This window comes from Mirounga leonina, unplaced genomic scaffold (assembly GCF_011800145.1).
Source record: "Mirounga leonina isolate KUSES-001 unplaced genomic scaffold, KU_Mleo_1.0 Mir_366, whole genome shotgun sequence".
NCBI lineage: Eukaryota > Metazoa > Chordata > Mammalia > Carnivora > Phocidae > Mirounga > Mirounga leonina.
In genome coordinates, this window is record NW_023270709.1 from 19044447 (window position 1) to 19066982 (window position 22536).

Sequence of the window (22536 nt, forward strand, 5' to 3'; positions counted from 1 at the left end):
GCCAGGCACTGACATGCACAGGTAGTCCAGGTGAGACATTAGGTTGTTGACTGAAATGATGGGGCCAAAGCTTGGCCCTTCTCCCATGTCACTGTGGCAATTTGAGGTTCAACAACAAATAGTCAATCTGATTTCTCAGTTCTTATTTTTAGCTTTAGACTACATCATTAGCCAAACAGATTTGCTCTTGGAACAGTTTTTAACAAACACAGATGTACATGTTTCCTTATTAATGGCAACTCAGCTGGCTTGCTTGATGCCTTTTCCTAATGGCACATTGGGAAGAAACAAGGCTGTTCCCCAAACTTATCATGCAGAATAACCAAAGGTCCATGGGAACTAAAGAAGTCATAATGAAGAAACATCCTATCCTTGTATGCTTTATTCTTGGCTGTGATGACATAAAGGGGCAGTTTGAGTGTTGATTTAGTTCCCTGCCTCAATAATCTCCATAAGCACCTCCAAGCACCCCAAGATAAATATGATAAAAATAACAATGATAAGCACAAAGAATAAAATCTCATGTAATGTGGATAAAAGCATAAAACCTTGCTATTTTAACAAACAGAAACAATCCAAGTAAAAATAAAGTTTTTATCATAGTCTCTTAGTGACCCCCCCATTATCATTGTTCTACCACCCTTTCCACCAGATAACCATCCCCAAGCCCTTCCCATGTAGGTGTTCATAACTCCCACACACACACCTTATATGCAATCCCATGTAAATATCAATATAGCAGGTGGTGAGGAGATGCTCTGTCACCAAGAGGATGAAGACAGGATAGAAGTTCAAAAATACCTGAAAATTTAAACAGAATAAATTTTGCTTAAAAAAAAAGTGGAAGAAGGACTTCTAGTTTCTGGTTCCATGTGTAAGGAGCTTAGAAGTCACCACACCATCCTAACAACAAGTAAAAAGCTGAGCAGATTAAAAGACAAGCAACTCTTTTTGGATCTATAAGAGAAGGGAGGACACAGAGCAAACTGCTGTCCCCAGGATCAGAGAAACAGGTGATACACAGAATTCCAGTTTATTGGAGCAAAGACTCAGGAGTGAAACTGCCATGGGAACCAGTGCTCGGGTAGGAAAACAACCTGAACCGTAATTGATGGATTGTTGCAAGCTCAGTGCAGACAACTCTGAGAGTTAAGAACTCCAGGAAGACCCAGTTATTGGAGTCCCCCACAACATTGGGAGATATACCCATAGTATTTCAATGAGGTTCCCATAGTAAATATGGAAGAAAAGTCCCCTCAGACTTCTGGAAAGGGGAGGGGGAAAGTAAGCATTTTGAAATTAGCCAAAGCACTCTGTTCTTAACAAGGCCTGTCCTCAGTGGAAACTAGTTAACCAGAGCATAACCTGGTAGAGTATTATCAGAGCCCTACTGACCTCGGAAAGAGAAATCCTCAACTCCAGCTGGCTCTAGTCTTCCACAAAGGGAAGAGAAATCAAGTCCAGATCACTGTAGCCACCCTGTCCCATCTAAGGAGGAAGAAAAAAAAAGTGAGAGACCCTTGTGAAGTTCACAGTCCAGAGGCATAAGGTCACTGAAAGACTGAGAACTAATTGCAGGATTAAAGCACATGTCCTCATCTTGCCTCACCACTACATTACTAAAGTCCTATTTACAGCAATTTCTTTCACTCAGTACATCATATGTGGCTATCTATCTATCTATCTATATGCATATATATATAATTATATATATATTACATATAATATTATATACACATAATACATATAATATGTATTACATATATATATTATTATGTATATATATTACATATTTTATATATATATATAACAAGGTATACCAAAAGACAAAAAACAGAATTTGAAGAGACAAAACAAATATCAGAACCAAAGATAGTAGTGATGTTAGAATTACCAAGTTGGGAATTTAAAATAACTATGATTAATATGTGAAGGACAATAATGGAAAAAGTAGACAGCATGCAAAAACAGATGGACAATAAACAGGGAGACAAAAATCCTAAGAAGGAATCAAAAAGAAATTCTAAAAATTAAAAAATACTGTTACAGAAGTAAAGAATGGCTTTGATGGTCTTATTAGTAGACTGCACACCACTGAGGAAGGAATCTTTGAACTAAAAGATATATCAGTAGAATCTTCAAAAAACAAAGAGCACAAAGATCAAACAAAACAGAACAGAATATCCAAGGACTTTGGGACAACTACAAAAGGTGTAACATATGTATAATGGGAATACTAGAGGGAGACTAAAGAGAGAAAGGAATAGAAGAAATATTTGAAACAATGATAACTGAGAATTCCCCCAAACTGATATCAGAAACCAAAACACAAGATCCAGGAAGCTTAAGGAATACTAAGTAGGGTCAATACCCAAAAACTACACCCCAGCATATCATTCTCGAATTATAGAAAATCAAAAATAGGGCGCCTGGGTGGCTCAGTTGGTTAAGCGACTGCCTTCGGCTCAGGTCATGATCCTGGAGTCCCGGGATCAAGTCCCGCATTGGGCTCCCTGCTCGGCGGGGAGTCTGCTTCTCCCTCCGACCCTCCCCCCTTTCATGCTCTCTCTCTCTCAGTCTCTCTCAAATAAATAAATAAAAATCTTTAAAAAAAAAAAAAGAAAAGAAAAGAAAATCAAAAATAATGAAATAATCCTGCAAGAAGCCAGAAGAAAACACATTTTCTATAGAGGAACAAAGATAAGAGATATATCTGACCTTTCATCAGGAACCATGCAAGCAAGAAGAGAGTAGAGGGAAATATTTAAAGTGTTAAGAAAAAAAACCTACCAACCTAGAATTTTGTATCCTGAAAAATTATCCTTCAAAAGTGAAGAAGTACTTTCTCAGACAAAAATTGATGGAACATGTTGCCAGTAGACTTGCCTTGCAGGAAATGTTAAAACAAATTCTTCAGAGAAAAGGAATATAATATAATTAGCTCAGAAACTTCTAGCTATATAAAGAGGAACATCAAACAAGGAATAAATGAAGGTAAAATAAAAACTTATTTTTCATATACTTGATTGATCTAATGTAACAATTCGTTCAAAATAATAATAGAAACAGTGCATTAAATTATGTATGCTTATGTATATATCATATATATGCATATGTATCCATATATATGTATATGTATATGTATATATATATACATATATATATGAATGACAGCAGTGATACTCAGGACAAGATGAAGAGATTAAGATTATTTTGTTATTATAAGGTATTTATGCTACTGTGAAGTGGTATAATGCTATTTGAAAGTGGACTGGATTAGTTGTATATTGCAAACTCTTGGGCAACCACTTAAAAAGGAAAAAAAACGTATAACTGATATGCTAAGAAAGGAGAGAAAGTAGAATCATCTAAAATGCTCAGTTAAAACCACAGAAGGCAGAAAAAAGAGTAGAAGATAAAAATAGGAACAAATAACAAGATCAACAAACGGAAAACAGTAATGAATATGGTAGATATTAATCCATCTATAGCAATAATCACTTTGAATGTCAATGGTCTAAATGCACCAATTAAAAGATACAGATTGTCAGAGTGGATCAAAAAACACTACCCAGGGCGCCTGGGTGGCTCAGATGGTTGAGCGTCTGCCTTCGGCTCAGGTCATGATCCCAAGGTCCTCAGATCGAGTCCCACATCGGGCTCCTGGCTCGGCGGGGAGCCTGCTTCTCCCTCTGACCCTCTCCCCTCTCATGCTGTTTCTCTCTCGCTCACTTTCTAAAAAATAAATAAATAAAATCTTTAAAAAAAAAAAAACACTACCCAACTAACTACATATTGTCTACAAGAAAACCATTTTAAATATAAAGACACATACAGATTAAAAATAAATGGATGCAGAAAATATACCATGCTAACATTAATCAGAAGAAAGCAAGAGTACTTGTATTAATCTCAGACAGAGCAGACTTCCAAGTGAGGAAAGTTACCAGGGATAAAGAAGGGCATTGCATAATGATAAAAGGTATTATAAGAAGAGAAAACTACAGACCAGTATCTCTCATGAATATAAGTCCTGAAATCCTCAAAAAATATTAACAAATCGAATCCAAAAAAGTATAGAAAGAATTATACACCATGGTCAAGTGGAATTTTTCCCAGGTATGCAAGGCTGGTTCAATATTCAAAAATCAATTAATGTGGGGCGCCTGGGTGGCTCAGTCAGTTAAGTGTCTGACTCTTGGTTTAGGCTCAGGTTGTGATCTCAGGATAGTAAGATCCAGCCCCGTGTCAGGCTCCCCACTCAGTGGGGGTCTGCTTGAAGATTCTCTCCCTCTGTCCCTCCCCCTGCTTGTGAATGCATTCTCTCTAAAGTAAATAAATAAATCTTTAAAAAATTAATGGTATTAGGGTTGTACTGGCCTCAGAATGATTTAGGAAGTATTCCCTCTGCTTCGATCATTTGAGAGAGACTGTAGAAAATTGATATAATTTCTTCACTCAAACCTACTGAATCTGAAACTTGGGGTACAGGGCTCAACAATCTGTTTTAACAAATCATCCAGGTGAATATAATGCACACTTAAGGTTGAGAATCACTGGTGTACGCCTTCGTTATGGTTCTTAATATGTCAACCCAGATGCCTTTCATAATCTGACTTTATAGAGTTGGTGCCTATGTTCGTTTTTACAAAATTAGACATCTTCAATTTGTTTTAAGCAAAATTGTGAAGTGGTGATATTTGTCTTCGTCATCCTATCACCTCTTTTCATCAGCCCATTTTCTTGTCTTTCTTTCATCTCTCAGGTCCATCTTTACGTCTTTGTTGGCTGAAACTCAAGGAACTTCTCCTTTAGAGTTAGAAGCCCCTGATTAGAGGCCCCTAAGGAATAAAATCTAAAAATACAGTATCTCTAATTGTAAAATATAGGGCATTGGCAGATTAATTAGGGAGGAATATGGGGATGGCATTGACCATGACCTTCTCAAAGCCAACATATTGCACCCAAAGAGCAGATGTCCATTCTCCTGACCTTAGAAGAGGAGGTCCCCCTTCCCTTCAGTGTCTGGGTCTCAAGAAGAATGAGACTTTTTCAGAAGATCTGGAAATCCCTTCACTACAGGTACCCTGGCTGGGTACTTTTTCACCTCCTCCATGTCTCCTACCTATTCATTTTTTTCATCCACATAGTACTTTGCCTGTAGCATTCCCAGTGAAACAGTGCAAAGATCTGATGAGTATTTAGAGATCACTTGGGCTTCCCTTGGGAGCCAGCTCTCTCCTGAAGGGATTAGATGGAAATAAGTCATATTTGCTAGTGTCTGCTAGTCCTGAGGTTTGCTTTAAACTGATTACAAAAATTCATTCTCCTACTCTGTCCCCTAGGAGCACAAAACAAGGTGGTCCACCATTCCATCTATCCAAGAATCCCAGTTACCTAAGTGATAATTGATCGAGTTTAAATAAAATGTGTAGTCTTGACTCTTACCAAAGTCTCCCTTTCCTCTCTGCACACACGTGCTTGTGGGTAGATAGATGCACATATACACCCACAAAGGTCACTGAGGCTCTCTGAGCCCTGCACACATGTGATGGACAAACTCAGCAAAAACCCTCAATTATTTGTTGTTACTGAAAACCCCTACGTTTGGCTTTTTCTTTCACAATGTTTTGAACTGCCTGAGTGAGCCAAATTCTCCCTTTCAAGTTATCAGAACTCAGCAGGTTTAGTAAAATTGCTCCTAAATAGGATGCTGTCTGGTTGAGGGGACTCACAGAACTTTTCTGTAGAGGCAGGTGGATCAGAATATCTCAAGTGTGGAAAGAAAATCCTTTGAAACATGGACCAATGAGGTTAAGTGTGCATGTGGTTTACAGTCTGCTAATTGGGCCCAGAGTTCTAGGGAACTGGAAGGAGAAATCTTTCTGAAGATTTTGTAGATTCTGTAGGTTTCTTTACATAAGCAAAGTGAAAGGGATAGTTGAAGCAGGTATCTAGGTTTTGAGCCATTCTCTGCTCCAACCTCCACCCCTCTTGTTGAGTGAAAGGCTGTTTGGGGAAGGACTCTAACTAATGAAACTAGCCATTCTGCTAATCAGACCACCAGAAAATTACTCTACTAGCACCAGACTAAATATTCTTTCTAGGGAAAGTAAAAAAAAGGCTACTGATAGTGTTCATCTTAGGATAACTACAAAAATATTGTCAATACCCCTCAGAGCTAACAGTTTTAACTACAGAGGTCAGATAATCCTAAATTACTGTTCCACAGCAACTATAATTCAGTCAACTCTGCAAAGCTTGTCATAGATGAAGACAATACCTCTATATTATTGTGGCCAGGAGAAGTGCAATTATTTTGTTTATATCCAAGCTGTGGAAAGTTGTATTTTAGTTTTCTTTTTGGAAATGTGGTCATTAGAGACTGAAAGAAGTCCTACTGAAGCACTGAAAATATACATTTTGATACATGGATGAACATTCACACAGCTCAGAACTTGACATTCATAAGATCATAATGGCCTCCAGGAGAGTAAATATTGAAAATTCTTTGTTCCTCCCTAAAGAACATCCAAAATTTGAGATTCTGAGCACTATAATCCCAGCAATCAGAGTTCCAGGACAAATAAAAGAGGAGATGGTATACTCCAAATAGAAAATATACCCTAATTTAAATACTCATGAGACATTTTATTATGTTGATGATTGAATTTGTTGTTTTAAATTGAAATGGTCTAAGGATCTTGGTTTGACCTGAAGCTTTTTTTCTCAGTAGAAAAAAAAATCCTTGAATGAGAAATAACAAGAAAAATTAGAAACAAGATTAAGGTGCTCATATCAGTAAAAATTTTGGAAAATTTGTCAAATGTCAGAACATGTTAATGAAGTGGAATGACTTAAACTAGTCACTTTCCCCCCACTTTAGTCACTTTTAGTCAACATAGTATTAGAAATCCTAGCCACAGCAATTAGTCAAGAAAAAGAAATAAAAGGCATCCAAATTGGAAAGGAAGAAGTAAAACTGTCAGTATTTGGAGATGATGTGATACTATACAGAAAACTCTATAAAGACTACACCAAAAAACCATTAGAACTAATAAATGAATTCAGTAAATTTGCAGGACACAAAATCTATATACAGAAATCTGTTGCATTTCTATATATTAATAATGATGTAGCAGAAAGAGAAATTAAGAAAATAATTCCATTTATGACTGCACCAAAAAGAATAAAATATCTAGGAATAAATTTAACCAAGGAGGTGAAATACCTGTACTCTGAAAACTATCAGACATTGATGAAAGAAATTGAAGATGACATGAATAAATGGAAAGCTATACTCTTCTCATGGACTGGAAGAATTAATATTGTTAAAATATCCATACTACCTCAAGAAATCTACAGATTCAGCACAATCTCTATCAGAATACCAATGACATTTTTCACAGAACTAGAACAAATAATTCTAAAATTTATATGGAACCACAAAAGACCCTGAATAACCAAGCTGGAAAAGGAAGAAGAGAAATGGAGGTATCACAGCCCCAGATTTCAAACTATACCACAAAGCTGTCATTGTCAAAACAGGATGGTACTGACACAAAACCAGACACATAGATCAATGGAAAAGAACGGGGAGCCCAGAAATAAACCCACACTTATATGGTCAGTTAATCTATGACAAAGGAGGCAAGAACATACCATAGGGAAAAGACAGTCTCTTCAATAAATGGTGCTGCGAAAACTGGACAGCTACATGCAAAAGAATGAAACTGGACCACTTCCTCACACTCTACACAAAAATAAACTCAAAATGGATTAAAGACCTAAATGTAAGACCTGATGCCTTAAAACTCCTAGAAGAAAACAAAGGTGGTAAACTCTTTGACATCAGTGGTAGCAATATTCTTTTGGATTTATCTCCTCAGGGAAGGACAACAAAAGCAAAAATAAATAAGTGGGACTATAGCAAACTAATAAGGTTTGCACAGTGAAGGAAACCATCAATAAAATGAGAAGCACCCTACTGAATGGGAGAAGATTTTCGCAAATGATGTATCAAACAAGGAGTTAATAACCCAAAATATATAAAGAACTCATGCAACCCAATATCAAAAAAAAAACAAACAATCTGATTTAAAAATGGGTAGAGGTCTTGAATAATCATTTTCCAAAGAAATACAGATGGCCAACAGGCATATGAAAAGATGCTCAACATTACTAGCCATGAGTAAAATGCAAATCAGAACCACCAGATACCACCTCACACCTGTCAGAATGGCTATTATCCAAAAAAACAAGATACGACAGGTGTTGCCAAGGATGTGGATATAAAGGGAACCCTTGTGCACTGTTGATGGGAATGTAAATTGTTGCAGCCACTGTGGGAAACAGTATGGCAGTTCCTGAAAAAATTAAAAATAGAACTGTCATAGGATCCAGTAATTTCATGTCTAGGTATCAATCCAGAAGAAATGAAGACAGTAATTCAAAAAGACATAGTCATCCCATGTTCATCACAACATTATTTACAACAGCTAAGATGTGGGGTGAATCATGGTTTAGGATAGTCAAGATATTCCCAGAAGATTGAGTAGCACCCAAACTCTCAAAGACTGGACATCGCCTCACTGAGCCGTCCCTCTCCTGTCCCATTCCATTATGCCTTTAAAGAGTTTAATAGAGCACAAACCCTTGATTGAAAGGGAAGATAAACCAACCTGCAATATGGTAGCAAAGGACTCATGGAATCACCTTCATGACAGCTAGAAGTAGTCCATCAGAAAGGAACATTGCATGTGAAGGGAAGGCATGGGCTCATACTCAAAGAAAATGAAACGCAAGGAACAGAAACAGATTCATCACAATGGCTTAGTAAGAGTATAACTTACACTGTCAGAGTTAATGAGTTTAAGTGTATTTTTAAAAAGCTTAAAGACAAGGTGATAAAACAATAAGAGTGAAATGCAAAAGAAATTGAAGGTCTAACAAATCAAGAACAAAAACGACATTCATACAGAAATGATACATAAATTAAATGAATGAATATAAGAGATCCTGTTGAAAATCTGTTAACTCACAATAGAGAACAGTATTCATATGATCACAGTAAATACAGATGAAAAACAAAGAAATTGAAGGTAGAGAGAGAATCTAAAAGATATGAAGACATTCAAATATTACATAATCTGAAGATAATAATGAGTCCCTGAATAGAGATTCTAACAAATGGAACAGCGGTATCTTGAAAGATACAAGAAAATTTTCCTAGAAATGAAGAACCAAACCTATTCCAGCAGATATAATATAGAATGCTCAAAACCCAAACATATCATGATTAAGCTGTTAAACCCCAAGGATAAAGAAATAATTCTTCAGGTGTCAAACTAGAAAAAGCCAATTTTCTGCAAGAGAGAAAAAAAACCCAGCTGGCTTCAGATTTCTCTCGGCACATTTAGTGCCATGTTATGTGAAAATGGATGAAGAACGTTACCCAAGGAAGTTATATTCAGCCCAGATACTATTAAAATAGAAAGACAACAGGGAGACGTGTCCAAACCTGAAGAACTAAAAGCGACTTTGAGATCTCTTTGAAGAAAAGAATTGATAATGAGGTTCGGCCAATAAAAAAAATCAGAATAATCCAGAAATGGAGAAATCATGGTAAAATGACTGGTAAGAACCACGAGGTGTGTTTAAATGTAGAACCTATCCTGAAGTCTGTGGATTCATGTTACAGCTAGCATATGAATGCTATTAATTGAGCAAAATAAAAATAATAACTAAAAAATATGGAAGATAGGGCATCAGAGATAGGAAAAAATGTAAGAATTTATATTCTTATATTCTTTATACTTATTTATATACTTATATTTATATACTTATATTCTCATCTTTGCCAGTAAGGAGCCAATAAATTTTGTCTAAAATGACACAATGTAATTTAAAATGCAAATACATAATTATTCTAATCTCTTAATTTTTTTTATTTTTTTATTTTTTTTTAAGATTTTATTTATTTATTTGACAGAGAGAGACACAGCGAGAGAGGGAACACAAGCAGGGGGAGTGGGGGAGGGAGAAGCAGGCCTCCCACGGAGCAGGGAGCCCGATGCAGGGCTCGATCCCAGGACCCCGGGATCATGACCTGAGCCGAAGTCAGACGCTTAACGACTGAGCCACCCAGGCGCCCAATATTTTATATATATATATTTACCTTGGAATGATCATATAGAACATCATAATTATTATAGTGCAGAAACTTTTAAGTTTACCTATTCCATCTCTTTCATCTCTACTATTCAACCATAATTAAAATGAATACTTTTTATTTTAAAAAATAGTACCTCAGGTATGGTCCAATCTTTTAAAAGTCTCTGTGCATATATATCTTAAAAGGTGGTGCATGGGGTGCCTGGGTGGCTCAGTTGGTTAAGCGACTGCCTTCAGCTCAGGTCATGATCCTGGAGTCCCGGGATCGAGTCCCGCATCGGGCTCCCTGCTCGGCGGGGAGCCTGCTTCTCCCTCTGACCCTCCCCCCTCTCATGTGCTCTCTCTCATTCTCTCTCTCTCTCAAATAAATAAATAAAATCTTTAAAAAAAAAAAAAGGTGGTACAGTGATGTTCATCTATTGTTAACAAAGATTATTTCTAGATTGTGAGGCATTTTTTTAAACCTTAATATTTGTAACTTTCTGAGTTTAAAAATTATTCTAAATCATTATGCTTTGTCTTAATGAAAACAGCTGTGTGAATGAATTTTCTTAAGAACTAGAAAAAGTGTGCCAAAATGGTCATTTGTGCGTGATAATTCCAAAAATTTGGAATTATTTTCTTCTTGGTACTCTTCTGTAATTTTTTAAATTTGAAAAAGTAAAGAATTAATAGTGAAGAGTAAGTAGAGAGTAAGGATATAAAATATGATTCCATGTATTTGAAACATTCCCTCCTGCATGTCCTTTCTGGGGTGGGGGGGGAGTTCAGCGCTGAAATCTCTAGATCTGTCTTAATGAATAGTTGTAGAAGCCACGGGCTCACAGTGAACATATGTTTATGGGGACAACTTAAAGGACAACTTTCTTTCCACTAGAAGGCATAGAAGAGGTTTGGGCACACTGCGAACAAGGACAGGAGAAATACCCTTTGAAAACAATTGCATTTGGGGCTCAGACATTTTTAAACAGCTTTATTGAGATGTCTTTCCCACAGAATAACATTCACTCTTTTAACATGAGCAATTCAGTGGTTTTTAGTAGATTCCCCAAGTTGTGAAAGCACCAGCATTATCTGATTCCAGCATCACCCCCAAAAGAAACCTCGTACTCCATTCCTCTCTCCCACCAGCCCCAGGCAACCACGAGTGTCCTTTCTGTCTCTGTAGATTTGCTTATTCTGGACATTTCATATCAATGGAATCATACACATGTGGTCTTTTTTGACCGGCTTCCTTCACTCAGCATGTTTTCAAGGGTCACCCACATTGTAGCATATATCAGCACTTCGTCTCTTTTTAATGCCGACTAATATCCCATTGTATTGATATGTCACATTTTGTTTATCCATTCATCCCTTAATGAACATTCTGGTTGTCTCTACATCTTGACTATCGTGAATAATGCTGCTGCGAACATCCATTAGCAAGGCTTTGTGTGGACATATGTTTTCAATTTGGGGTTCATATCTAGGGATAGAATTGCTGGATCATATGATCACTCTTTGTTCTGAAGCTCAAACATCTGAACTTCCCTCTTCCTCTTGGTTCCCAGGCGGAGATGGTGCATAGCGCTTTCCAGGCTCAGCGGGCTTTCCTTCTGATGGCTTCTCAGTACCAACAACCCCAAGAGGTAAGAGTGTATTTTGAGAGGCAGGGCTGCCTAGACAATGGGCAATACTTGTAAGACAGACAACAAGGAAGCAGCAGAACCATTCACTCTGAGAGTCATCCCCGAAATGAGATACATAGCACGTATGTCTATCTCTAATCCAGGACATGGTATGGAACATTTCTTTTGCTTCATCATCTTATAATGGTCAAATTCATACTGTAACAGTGGACATCACCTGTTTAAAAGGTCAATTTATTTACGTCATCTGCAGCCTATTCTTTTTCTTTTATTGAAGTATAGTTTACATATACAATGTTATATTCATTTCAGGTGTGTGACATAGTGAATCGACAATTCTATACATTACACAGTGCTCACCACGATTAAGTGTAGTTACCCTCTGTCACCATGATAAAGAAGATGTGATCAGAGAGATAACTGGATGGATGGATGGATGGATGGATGGATGGATGGATGGATGGGTGGATGGATAGGTAGATAGATAGATTAAATAGATGCTAGTTAGATAGATAGATACACACACATGCACACACCATGGAATATTAGCCATAAAAGAGAATGTAGCCTGTTCTTTTTACTAGTCTCATAACCATTTTATAACCAAGGAAGTATTTACTATTAACTTTTAGTTCACATTTTGTGCTATTTTGTTATCAAAACTTATTCACATCTATCATCATCTATAAATTGCATGTATGAATTTGATTAGCTCCTATTTTGTAGTTAGCGTGGGTAAGCTAAGTCAGTGCTTCTTAAATGTATTGTGTATGTGGATCATTTAGAGAGAGTCAGTGCGGTTTTCTAACAACTTTTAACCTACCATCACATTGCCACATAAGGCCCAGAGTAAACTTTAACATAAACATAATAGTGGATGTTAAGAGCAAAGTGGTGGTTGGCAGGGGTCCTTACCATTCCCCAGGCCATTATAAACTTCCCACCCGGCCCAAACTACAGACATTGTATAATGTAAATAACAACATCATACTCTCTACCAAGGCTTCATAATAACAATATTTTGACCATGCTGATTGTGTAGTGAATGAAATTATTCATAAAAAGTAGATCTACCACCAGCATACATTGTTAAATAGGAAAAAAGAGAATTGTTCTTTTGACTAAATATTCTGCATCTGAAGTTTGGTGACAAACTATCTAAAAGATAATTGGAGTCCCCAGAAATTGCAATTATGTTGATTTACAATGCAAAGGAGCAATTAAGTTTGCTCATCAGCTGACCTTGAGATGGGGAGATTATCCTGGATTATTGGAGTGGGCCTTAGGTAATCGTAAGGATCCTTATACATGGAAGAGAACAAGCAGAAGAGTCAGAGAGAAATCTGACGTCGTGCTGCTGGCTTCGGAGATGGAAGAAGGGACCACAAGGCAAGGAATGAGGCCGCCTGTAGAAGCTAGAAAAAGCAAAGAAACAAACTCACCTGAGGACCCCTCAGAGGAATGCAGCCTCGTTGACCCCTTGATTTGAGACCCATTTTGGACTTCTGTCTTTCAGAACCAGAAAATAATGTGTTGTTATGAAGCCACTATGTTTGTGGTAATTTCTTACCCAGTAATAAAAAATTAATATAAGCCCCAGTGAAGTACCACAGCATTCTTAGCGGGATGGCAAATGCAGAAAAGTCTGACAATGTCATATGTTAAGAATGTGGGGAAAAAAAAAGAATGTGGGAAGTGTCATGCTATCCTGGTGATAGGTGATAAATTAGTACATCTTCTTTGGAAGAAAAAAAGTAATTAAAAAAAGGTAATTGGATATTCATTATAATAGCTTAAATTTAATAGCTCCCTTTAAATTCTAAAACAAACTCCTGAAACTGATAAAGGTTTGGGGAGAATCCTGAGAAACTAGGACTTTGACTTTCAGGGGAGGAAGCTCAGCTCCATAAAGGGGCAAGATCTGAGACCCTAGAACAGGTGTTGTGCAGTGGAATCACCCAGAACATTTTTTTTTTTAAGTACCAGCTCGGGGATCTCACTTCGGGAGGGTCTGGTTTAATTGGTCGGAGGAGTGGTCTTGGCCTTGAGAGTTTTGTGGGTTTGTCAGGTCATTCAAACTTGCAGCCAGAGCTGCCACGGATATACCACTTCCCTCGCGTGAAATGGGGAGTTAGCACCCAGCCCAGACAGGCAGCTTGGTAAGGGTGGAGAGATTGTGTGTTCTGCTGTGGATGCATTTTCCTCCTTGGCCTTCTCAATCACTGCTTTCCCACGCCTCCCCCGCTCACCCCCCGCTTGGCAAAAGAGACGAGTGAAACTGGAAAATCACAGTGCGATGCATTCTAGATACAGCTTTAGCCCAGCTTTTCTGTGATTAAAGTGGGAGAAGTGACTTCAGTGCATCCCTGGGAGTCTTAGATGGAGGGAAGAACCATGACCTTCCTGGCTGGTGCCCCTCCCGATCCCTTTTTTAAACACAAAAGACCTCTCCATTGGCCTTGCGGGCCTTGCACATAAAAGTCACTCATTAAATATTGGGTGAGTTAGGACAGGTGAGCACACAAATGAATGCAGTGGAACCATTGCATCCCAAAATGAGCTGCAGCTGGGGACACGTGTGGCTTAGCACGTAACTGTGCAGATTCTTGGGTGTAACCACTACAGTTCCCCTTTCTTACCCTCCTGCATTCTTTTTTTTTTTTTTTTTTTTTATTTGACAGAGAGAGAGATAGCGAGAGCAGGAACACAAGCAGGGGGAGTGGGAGAGGGAGAAGCAGGCTCCCGCAGAGCAGGGAGCCCGATGTGGGACTCGATCCCAGGACCCTGGGATCATGACCTGAGCCGAAGGCAGATGCTTAACGACTGAGCCACTCAGGCGCCCCTACCCTCCTGCATTCTTGATAAAAAGGGGACTCGTACCTAGTAAATGTTTTCTATAGCACGCACCTCACCACAGAGCTCCAAGCGCAGTAAACCCCAGCAGGCTTAGGTTGGCACAATGCAAAGCCATTTTTGGATGTCCGCCTCCCTTTCTGTCCTCTGCATCTTTACCCACAGCACCGTCCTAGTACTTCCACTAGATAGAAAAGCAGATTGGAGAGGTCATCAGCGCAGTGGTGAAAATAGTCCTCAGCCAAGCCGTGATTTTCCCCACGTGCATTCTAGAAAATGCAGCATAAAGGAAATCGCCGTGAAACAGGTGGTATTTCTCATAGGAACGGTATTATAACCATCCACATCTTCCTCTCTTCCTTCTTTCAGGAGAATAATAACTCCTGTAATTTCAATTCAATTTCAATTTGTGGCAGTGGCTCCCAAACTTTGATGTGTATGAGAATCATATCCAGGGTTGTTAAAACACAGATTTCTGGGCCCCTTCGATAGTTTCTGTTTCAGTAGCTCTTGGTTGAGGCTCCAGCATCTGCATGTCTTAAAAAAGTTCCCATGTGACGGTGATGCTCCTGGTCCAGGGACCACACTTGAGAAACCTGTGGAATGTGGATTGCACTCAGTTACACCTCTAGCTCAAATTTATTTTAGATGCTTCAGGTTCTCATTTCCAGTTGTCTCTAGGTCACTGATTCTCAAACTTTAATCTTCCTTGGAATCCCCTGGAGATCTTGTGAAAGGGCAGAGTCTGGTTCAGTAGATCTGGGGCAGGACCTGAGAGTCTGCATTTCTAGCCAGCTCCCGGGTAATGGTGATGCTGGTCATCTGTTGCCAAACTGTGAGCAGCAAGGATTTAGACATCACCACCTAACATCCTCACAAGCACAAAATCCTGTAGTAGTCAAATATCAAACTCCTGTTCTTTCCTCCTGACATTTCTGTTTCAAAGCAGGCAAGGTTATGCTATAGTAACAGACATCTCCAAAATCCTAGTGACTCACAACAGCAGTGGTTTACTTTTTCCACTGCTACATGGCTATTACAAGGTGGCTTACTTTCTGCTTGGTGAGTTACTAAATCAGGACTCCTGTATTTATTTCCTTAGAGTTAGTAATAGGGCTCCGGGAGAAAAAGGTAGAGAATGAATCTTTAATAGGAGTTTCAGGCATTGGGAAGGAAGATATTTTAGGGCAGGTGGACCTCCCAGGGGGGTGCCTTCTATCCCATATGAAGAGGCCACACTTACACTGCGGAAGCGTAAGGCAAGGTGAGAGCATCATTACTGGTCAGTTGTAGCCTGGGGCTTGTATAAGGTAGATGCCCAAGATTAGAGGTGAGCACCCTGAGCAGCTGGAAGCTAGCCACCTCCTACAACAGAGAACAGCAGTGATAAAATACAGGAACCCACAACAATGCAAGCTTGAAAGTATTCAGTCAACAGGTACTTACCACGTGCATACCATGGGCCAGGCACCATAAAGACACCCATGAGATGGGGCAGAGCTTGATTATTGGGTGGGAAGAGATCCTAGAAATCATCTCTTGCAAGGTTTACAGGTGAGCCAGGAGAGGTTCAGAGAGAGGGTAACTGGTTTGCTCATTAGTCCTTAAGCTGATGAGTTGCCCCCCCATATAACCCCTGTCCCCAAAAATCTCAGCCACCATGCTTTATAACTGCACAGCTGTCTCCAGTGCTCTACACGATGGCTTAAAGCCGGAATACCCGCCTTCAAAGAGACTGCATTTAGTAGGGGGTGACCTTCAGAAAGTAAAAGTATTTTATTTTAAGTCATTATCAGCAAACTGCCAATCAAGCAAGGTAAACCATTAGTGTTACCAAAATCCAGAGAAGAAGAGATCTCATAGACAAAGGTGATGGGGAAAGTCATCACAGAGGAAATAAAATGACAATACAAGAGCAATCATTCAACTGCTTCTAATATAATATTAGTATTACAGGAATATTAATATTAATAATGTGAGTTTAGTTAACACAAACTCAAAAAAAAAAATTTCTGGGCTAAATATGTTTGGGGAAATCCCATACTCTGTTCAGTAAAAAAATATGTTGAATGTTATGAAACCTATGTTTTCCCAAACTTAATTGACCAGGGAGGCTTTTTGAAGAGGGACATGTATTCATGTCCTGCAGAAGGCTGGCACACCAGTTTAGAAAATGCACTTGTGCATATCTTTTAGGCTGTTCGAGATGCTTGATGGTTGTTGCTTTAGGTGGATTATAACTTCCATATGCAAAATTCCAAGATGACCCTAAGATTCCCACCGCCTACTGGACACACCCAGTATAATAGCCTGCCCTTGAGTGTAGGTGGCACCTGTGAAGATGTGGTTTTCTGCATTCCTTTGATTAGGTTATGAGCAGGGTGATGGGGTATCACTCCTGTGATTGTTCTGTCATGTAAGACTGTCGTGGTGGCTGGAGAGAGATTCTCTTGCTGCCTCCGAAGACCTGAGCTACCAAGTTGTCAGAGCCTCTAGATACTGACAGGGACCCCTGCTGACAGCCGGCAATAAAACAGGAATCTCAGTCCTACAACCACAAGGAACTAAATCCCAACAACAATCACATGAGCCCGGGAGCCCAAGCTCCAGATGGGTCACTGCTGACACCTCGATTCAGCCCCGAGACTCTGAGCAGAGAGCTTTGCTTGGCTTTGCCCATATTTCTGACCTATAGACACTGTGAGGTGATAAACGGATGTTGTTTCAAACTACTGAGTTTGTGGTAATTTGTTATGTAATCAAACTAATACAGGTTGCCTTCATTCCCTTCTCCTTGCCAGATTTTAATTAATTGGGTTTTTTAATTAGGCCATGAGCCACAGACCAAAGCATGAAGCCTCCCTGCCATTTGCTTTCTCTTCCCTGTCTGTACTCCTACCCTTCCACCCTCATCCCTCCATCTCTCCTGGGAAAAGCAGAATAAGAGGTGTGTCTGCAGCCCTGATTGATAATGATGACATCCATTTTCAAATTTTCTCTCTTACTTTGGACTGAGAAACATGTTTCTTATATTCTCTAACATAAAGGCTTTCAAAATTTTCAACCATGATCCATAGAAAAAGTATATTTTATTTCACCACCAGTTTCACAAAACAACAGTTGTTTTACCAGGTGCACTGCATTCTGATATTTTTCTTCTAGTCCATTCTCTTGATCCATAAGACTGATTTCATGATGGACTAATGTAATGGGTCATCACATTTTGCACTTTGAAAGCCTTCCTCTCATTGATATATTCCAACATTCATGATACAGAACAAGTTATAAAACATGGGCAGAACATCTCATGCTTTTCTTCCCTCCTCTTGTTGTAATTTATAAAAATAATCTTTGGACAGAAGACTGGCCTAGTCCTTAGAGTATTGTCTAGGAATTTTAGTGACAATTTATCAAGCCTGCCTTTTCCCAGTTGAGGGAAGGATTCTCACATGGAAAATAGCCAGGCCCCCATTCTGTAAGTGCAGAATTGTTCAAGGGAACCTGGCACCCTCAACTATTCATTTATTTTTACAACAGGTGGTTATAGGGAAAATACGTTATTTCTAACTCACAAGCATGAAAAATGAAGTTCAGTGACACATTAATGACCTGGCCACCGGACCTAGATGTGCGCCTGTTCCCTTACCGTGCAAAGTCCTTTTCGCAGCCACCACATGCAAGAAGAGCCACTCTGCACAGTCATTTGTAGAAGATGCATGTCAAAATAAAACCTTAGAAGATGTTCACTTGAATTAGGAGACGTGTTTTTTTGGCATTGAAACATCGCACATCACCTGGGAGAGATGTGAAACATGATCTTTAATCATCTCCAGCCGGGGTGACCCCAAAACTCTGCCCTGAGCTGAAAATGAAATCTCCAGTAGACCAGTGCCTCTGAAGCCATGTATGGGCATCAATCACCCCCAAGGAAGGCTATCACCACGAGGTTCCCAGGAGGTTTCTCTCCCAGGCCCACCACCTCTAGCCCTGGTTAACTTGCAGGAGCAGATGGGAAGCAGTAGTACTGTGAACTGCAGCTGCGGTGGGTAACTACAGTAGGCATTCTTGTTCCCTCCCACATATACTTTTCTTATTTTCTCCAACATTTCTCATGCTACCAAGACCTGACAATGAAATGGTGTGTGGGTGTGTGTGTGGGGTGTGTGTGTGTGTGTGTTCAAATGGAATTAATGTGCATCAGTACATGGAGAAAAAAAAATTAACCCTGTTTCCAAGGTCAGAGAAGATGATTTATGGTCATTGACTGCCACTATGGATTTTATTCTTTTGAAAAGACTAGGAAGTCTGGGTTTTTTATGCTTCCAGAAGTGCAAGGGAGAGTTTCTTCTCATTGCTCTTCTTTTCTATCTCTATTTGGACTTGGAAAGGAAATAGTACCTTCTTGTGTATAGAGCAGGAATCTAGAATGGATTGTTTGTCCTTTCATTGTTTATACAGTCTGAAAATTAGAAGGGAAGGGAGATAAGAGATTCCTTTGGCCATACCTCCATCTATGAGTGAATATGCATGCCCCACCTGGTGCTCTGCTCAAAGCACTCATTTAACGGATTTTCTTTTTTTTTTTTTTTTAAGATTTTATTTATTTATTTGAGAGAGAGACACAGAGAGAGTGAGCATGAGCAGGGGGAGGGGCAGTGGTAGAGGGAGAAACAGCTCTTTGCTGAGCAGGGAGCCTGACTCGGGGCTCGATCCCAGGACCCTGAGATCATGACCTGAGCTGAAGGCACTTAACCTACTGAGCCACCCAGGTGCCCCTCACTTAAAGGATTTTCTAATGCATGGAGCAGTAATCTAATTTATTAATATCCTGTTCATCTTAAACTAAGCAAGAAAGCTTAGTGCAATAACCGTAGGACTTTAGATAATTAATTAGTGCATGACAGATCCAGATTGCTAGTGAGCATAAATATATTTGAGACTTTTATAAAACATATTAATTTGTGAGGGTCGTCAGGAGTAGAAACTTTGGACTTGGATCTACTCATTAACAATGCAAATCCAAATGTAAGAAAAATAAATTCATCAGCATCTCCTTAAATTGGAGAATCTACTCTTTTTTCCTGAGTACCACCAGCAAACTAATCTGGTAAAGCCCACATTACATTTATACCCAGCCATTCTAACCAAACCAACGTGTTAAGTTGCGCACTTGGGGGAAGACACAGTTAAACTCAGCCCATGTTTCCTTCTCTTTAAAATGGGAGGGGCATCTGGCTGGTTGTTTGGTAGAACATGCAACTCTTGGTCTTGGGGTCATGAGTTCAAGACCCATGTTGGGTGTGGAGCCTACTTAAAAAAATAAAAAATAAAATGGGGATAATCATTCCTCCTTCAGAGAGGTATTGTGAGGATTAAATGAGAAAAAGCATGGGAGTGTCAGGTGACTGAGTAGAAGAATTCGGTGTTAGTCAAGGGAGTCCAACTGCTTTAGGAAATAGTCCCCAGATTTCAGAGGCATACCATAGTGGACATTTTTTTCTTGCTCATGTAAGGTCTGCTCTGGTGGTTTTGGCTGACAGGCTTCTACATGGTCATTCAGGGATCCAGGCTTCTTTTATCTTGTGGTCCTACCTCCTGTAGGTCCTCAGCCATTGAATTGGGAACGAGAAGGCTGGATCATTCCTGGGAAGGTTTGATGGGCCAGGCCTGCAAGTGGCATATGTCACCTCCACCTTCATTCAGTTCCATGGCCATTCCTAGCTGCAAGGGATGCTGGGAAATGTCATCAGCCTCTATGCCAGGAAGGAAGAATTCACAGGTTTGGTGGGCATCTAGCCAATCTGCCAGCATGGGTAACTTGGTTTGGCTGACATGAGGTCTAGCTCAGTGGAAAAATATTGTCTTTCTAAATAGCCATTTGGATTTTTCCAAATTAATCCCCCAGTAGCCATCCAGAGAAGGACAAGAAAACCTTCAAATCCAACAGCTGAATTTGTTTTTATTGTATCTGGATATATAGAGAGAGATACAGATATAGATACATGTATACAAATATCTTAAAGGTTTTTTTTAATTAGAGTGATTTCATCCCTTTTGCTTCGTTAGTGTTTTACCCTAACTACAAGGTGTCAAATTATGGTCCAGTATTTTAAAATGCCAAGCAAAACAGTTATGTGACTTTGATCTCAGAGCATGTCTTGGGTGAATTAGGTGGTTCTGGTGGCAGGTCTGGAAATTGTAAAAGAAAAGCAAACGAGTGAGCAAAGCCAACCTCCCAAGTGTTCCCTAAGTCCATGCCCAGAAAATGTCACCATGTTGCTCAATCGAAGTTGCTGGATTTTCTTGAGAGATTTGGCCATGATTAGTGCTGCTAAGTTCTATTGTTAGGGAGCATATGACAGATAACATAATGCAATAAAGTAATTCTGGCCCTAATGTAAAATGAATGCTTGCTTTAAAATATTGCTATAAATTTTTTTTCCCCTTGAGGACATTGAGAAATCAAGACATCAAGAAAATATTCTGCTGAGTAACCGCTGTTAATATGTGCCAAACAAGTATTTCAAATGGACTTTTAAATATGCAATTCTACATTTATCTTGAAAATAGAAAAAAAAAAAAAAAACAGAAGAGAAATAAAAGATAAAAAGTTTCTAACCTTTGTATCATATTCAGTAGTGGTATCTCCCTGTGACCTGGGCAGAGGAGAACTTTAGAATCTAACCAGAGGCTCACTGTACAGCCTTTTCCAAACTAACTCTATATTCACACTTCATAAATATGCATAAGTTTCTGCTCTTATTGATGTTGCTAAATGGACCGGTTGTCTCTTCACTATCAACTCAAAGGCAACCAAAGGCAATATATGGTTTTAATCTCTGGAGAAGAGTATAGACGAAAGTCCAACTAAAATCTGCTCAAGAACAGTCTATGAAGAGCAGGTAAAACTTGATAGCTTACTGGTACCCTCGGCATTGCTTTCTTGTAACCAGCAGCTTTCTGAGTTGCATTTCGTGTTATAGGTGGAGAAGTGGGGGCAAAAAGGAGCCTTTGCTTTCCGTATGAGCCTTTCCGTGGCAAGAAAATTACCCTAGTAATTACACACATACCACCACCACCACCACCCCCCTCCCCCCGCCGGCCGCCCAGCTAGCGCATGTGAAGGCTGGATATAGATGCTGGTTCACGAAAAATAAAGCACCAGAGAGGGAAGGAGAGGAAGAGGTTTGTGTGATATCATCAGGGTCTGCTTGACTTGACAGCCTGCAGCTACCCAGTCAGTGCTGAATGCCAACAGGAAAGCTAATCATTAGTTTATCAGGATGCAGAGAGGAGGTTAATCAGAAAGGAGAGTAATTCTGTCATTCTTCTGCCCAGACTGTTTGTTTTAGCAACATAAAGCTGTGAATGGGCTTGTGAGCTGTGACCGTGGGTTAGTAGCTTTAAAGGTATTTAGAAACGCAGGACTTTGGAGGCAGAAAGGATTTGCTAAGATCCTGTTCTGTTGGACATCACTCATGGTGACTTTTTTTTTTAATCTGATAAGGCACATTAGCTCATCTCTCTTTGTGTAAGACATGAATTAGATAATGAATGGCTGCCCAAAGGAAGTGAGGTGGTTATCACACACGGGGGATTTGGGGGATTATCTGAGGGGTAAAGGTTAATAAAGAAGGATAACGTCCTTTGTTTTATCAACTATTTCATACGAAGTTTGTTCCATTGCAGACTGCCTTGAAGGCAAATTCTCCATCAAGGCCAGAACTCTGTATATGGCCAGGGAAATGTTTCATTCTCTGTTCCATCAAGTGTTGGGATCACTTTGCATCTTTAATAAAATAGTTCCTGACTATTTACCATTCTCCATTGTAAAGCTAAATATTTGGTTGCTAGTCACCATAAATCTGCTGGGAAAAAA

At 39.4% G+C, this 22536-nt stretch overlaps 1 protein-coding gene across 1 annotated transcript in view; it reads left to right on the forward strand.

Moving 5' to 3' along the window:
• The window catches only part of CAP2 (cyclase associated actin cytoskeleton regulatory protein 2), a 138578-nt gene that overhangs the window by 42958 nt on the left and 73084 nt on the right, over positions 1 to 22536 (forward strand). The window contains exon 4 of the mRNA XM_034985731.1: positions 11727 to 11804. Within this exon, the coding sequence (XP_034841622.1) occupies positions 11727 to 11804 (78 nt within the window). The remainder of the gene's footprint in view (positions 1 to 11726; positions 11805 to 22536) is intronic.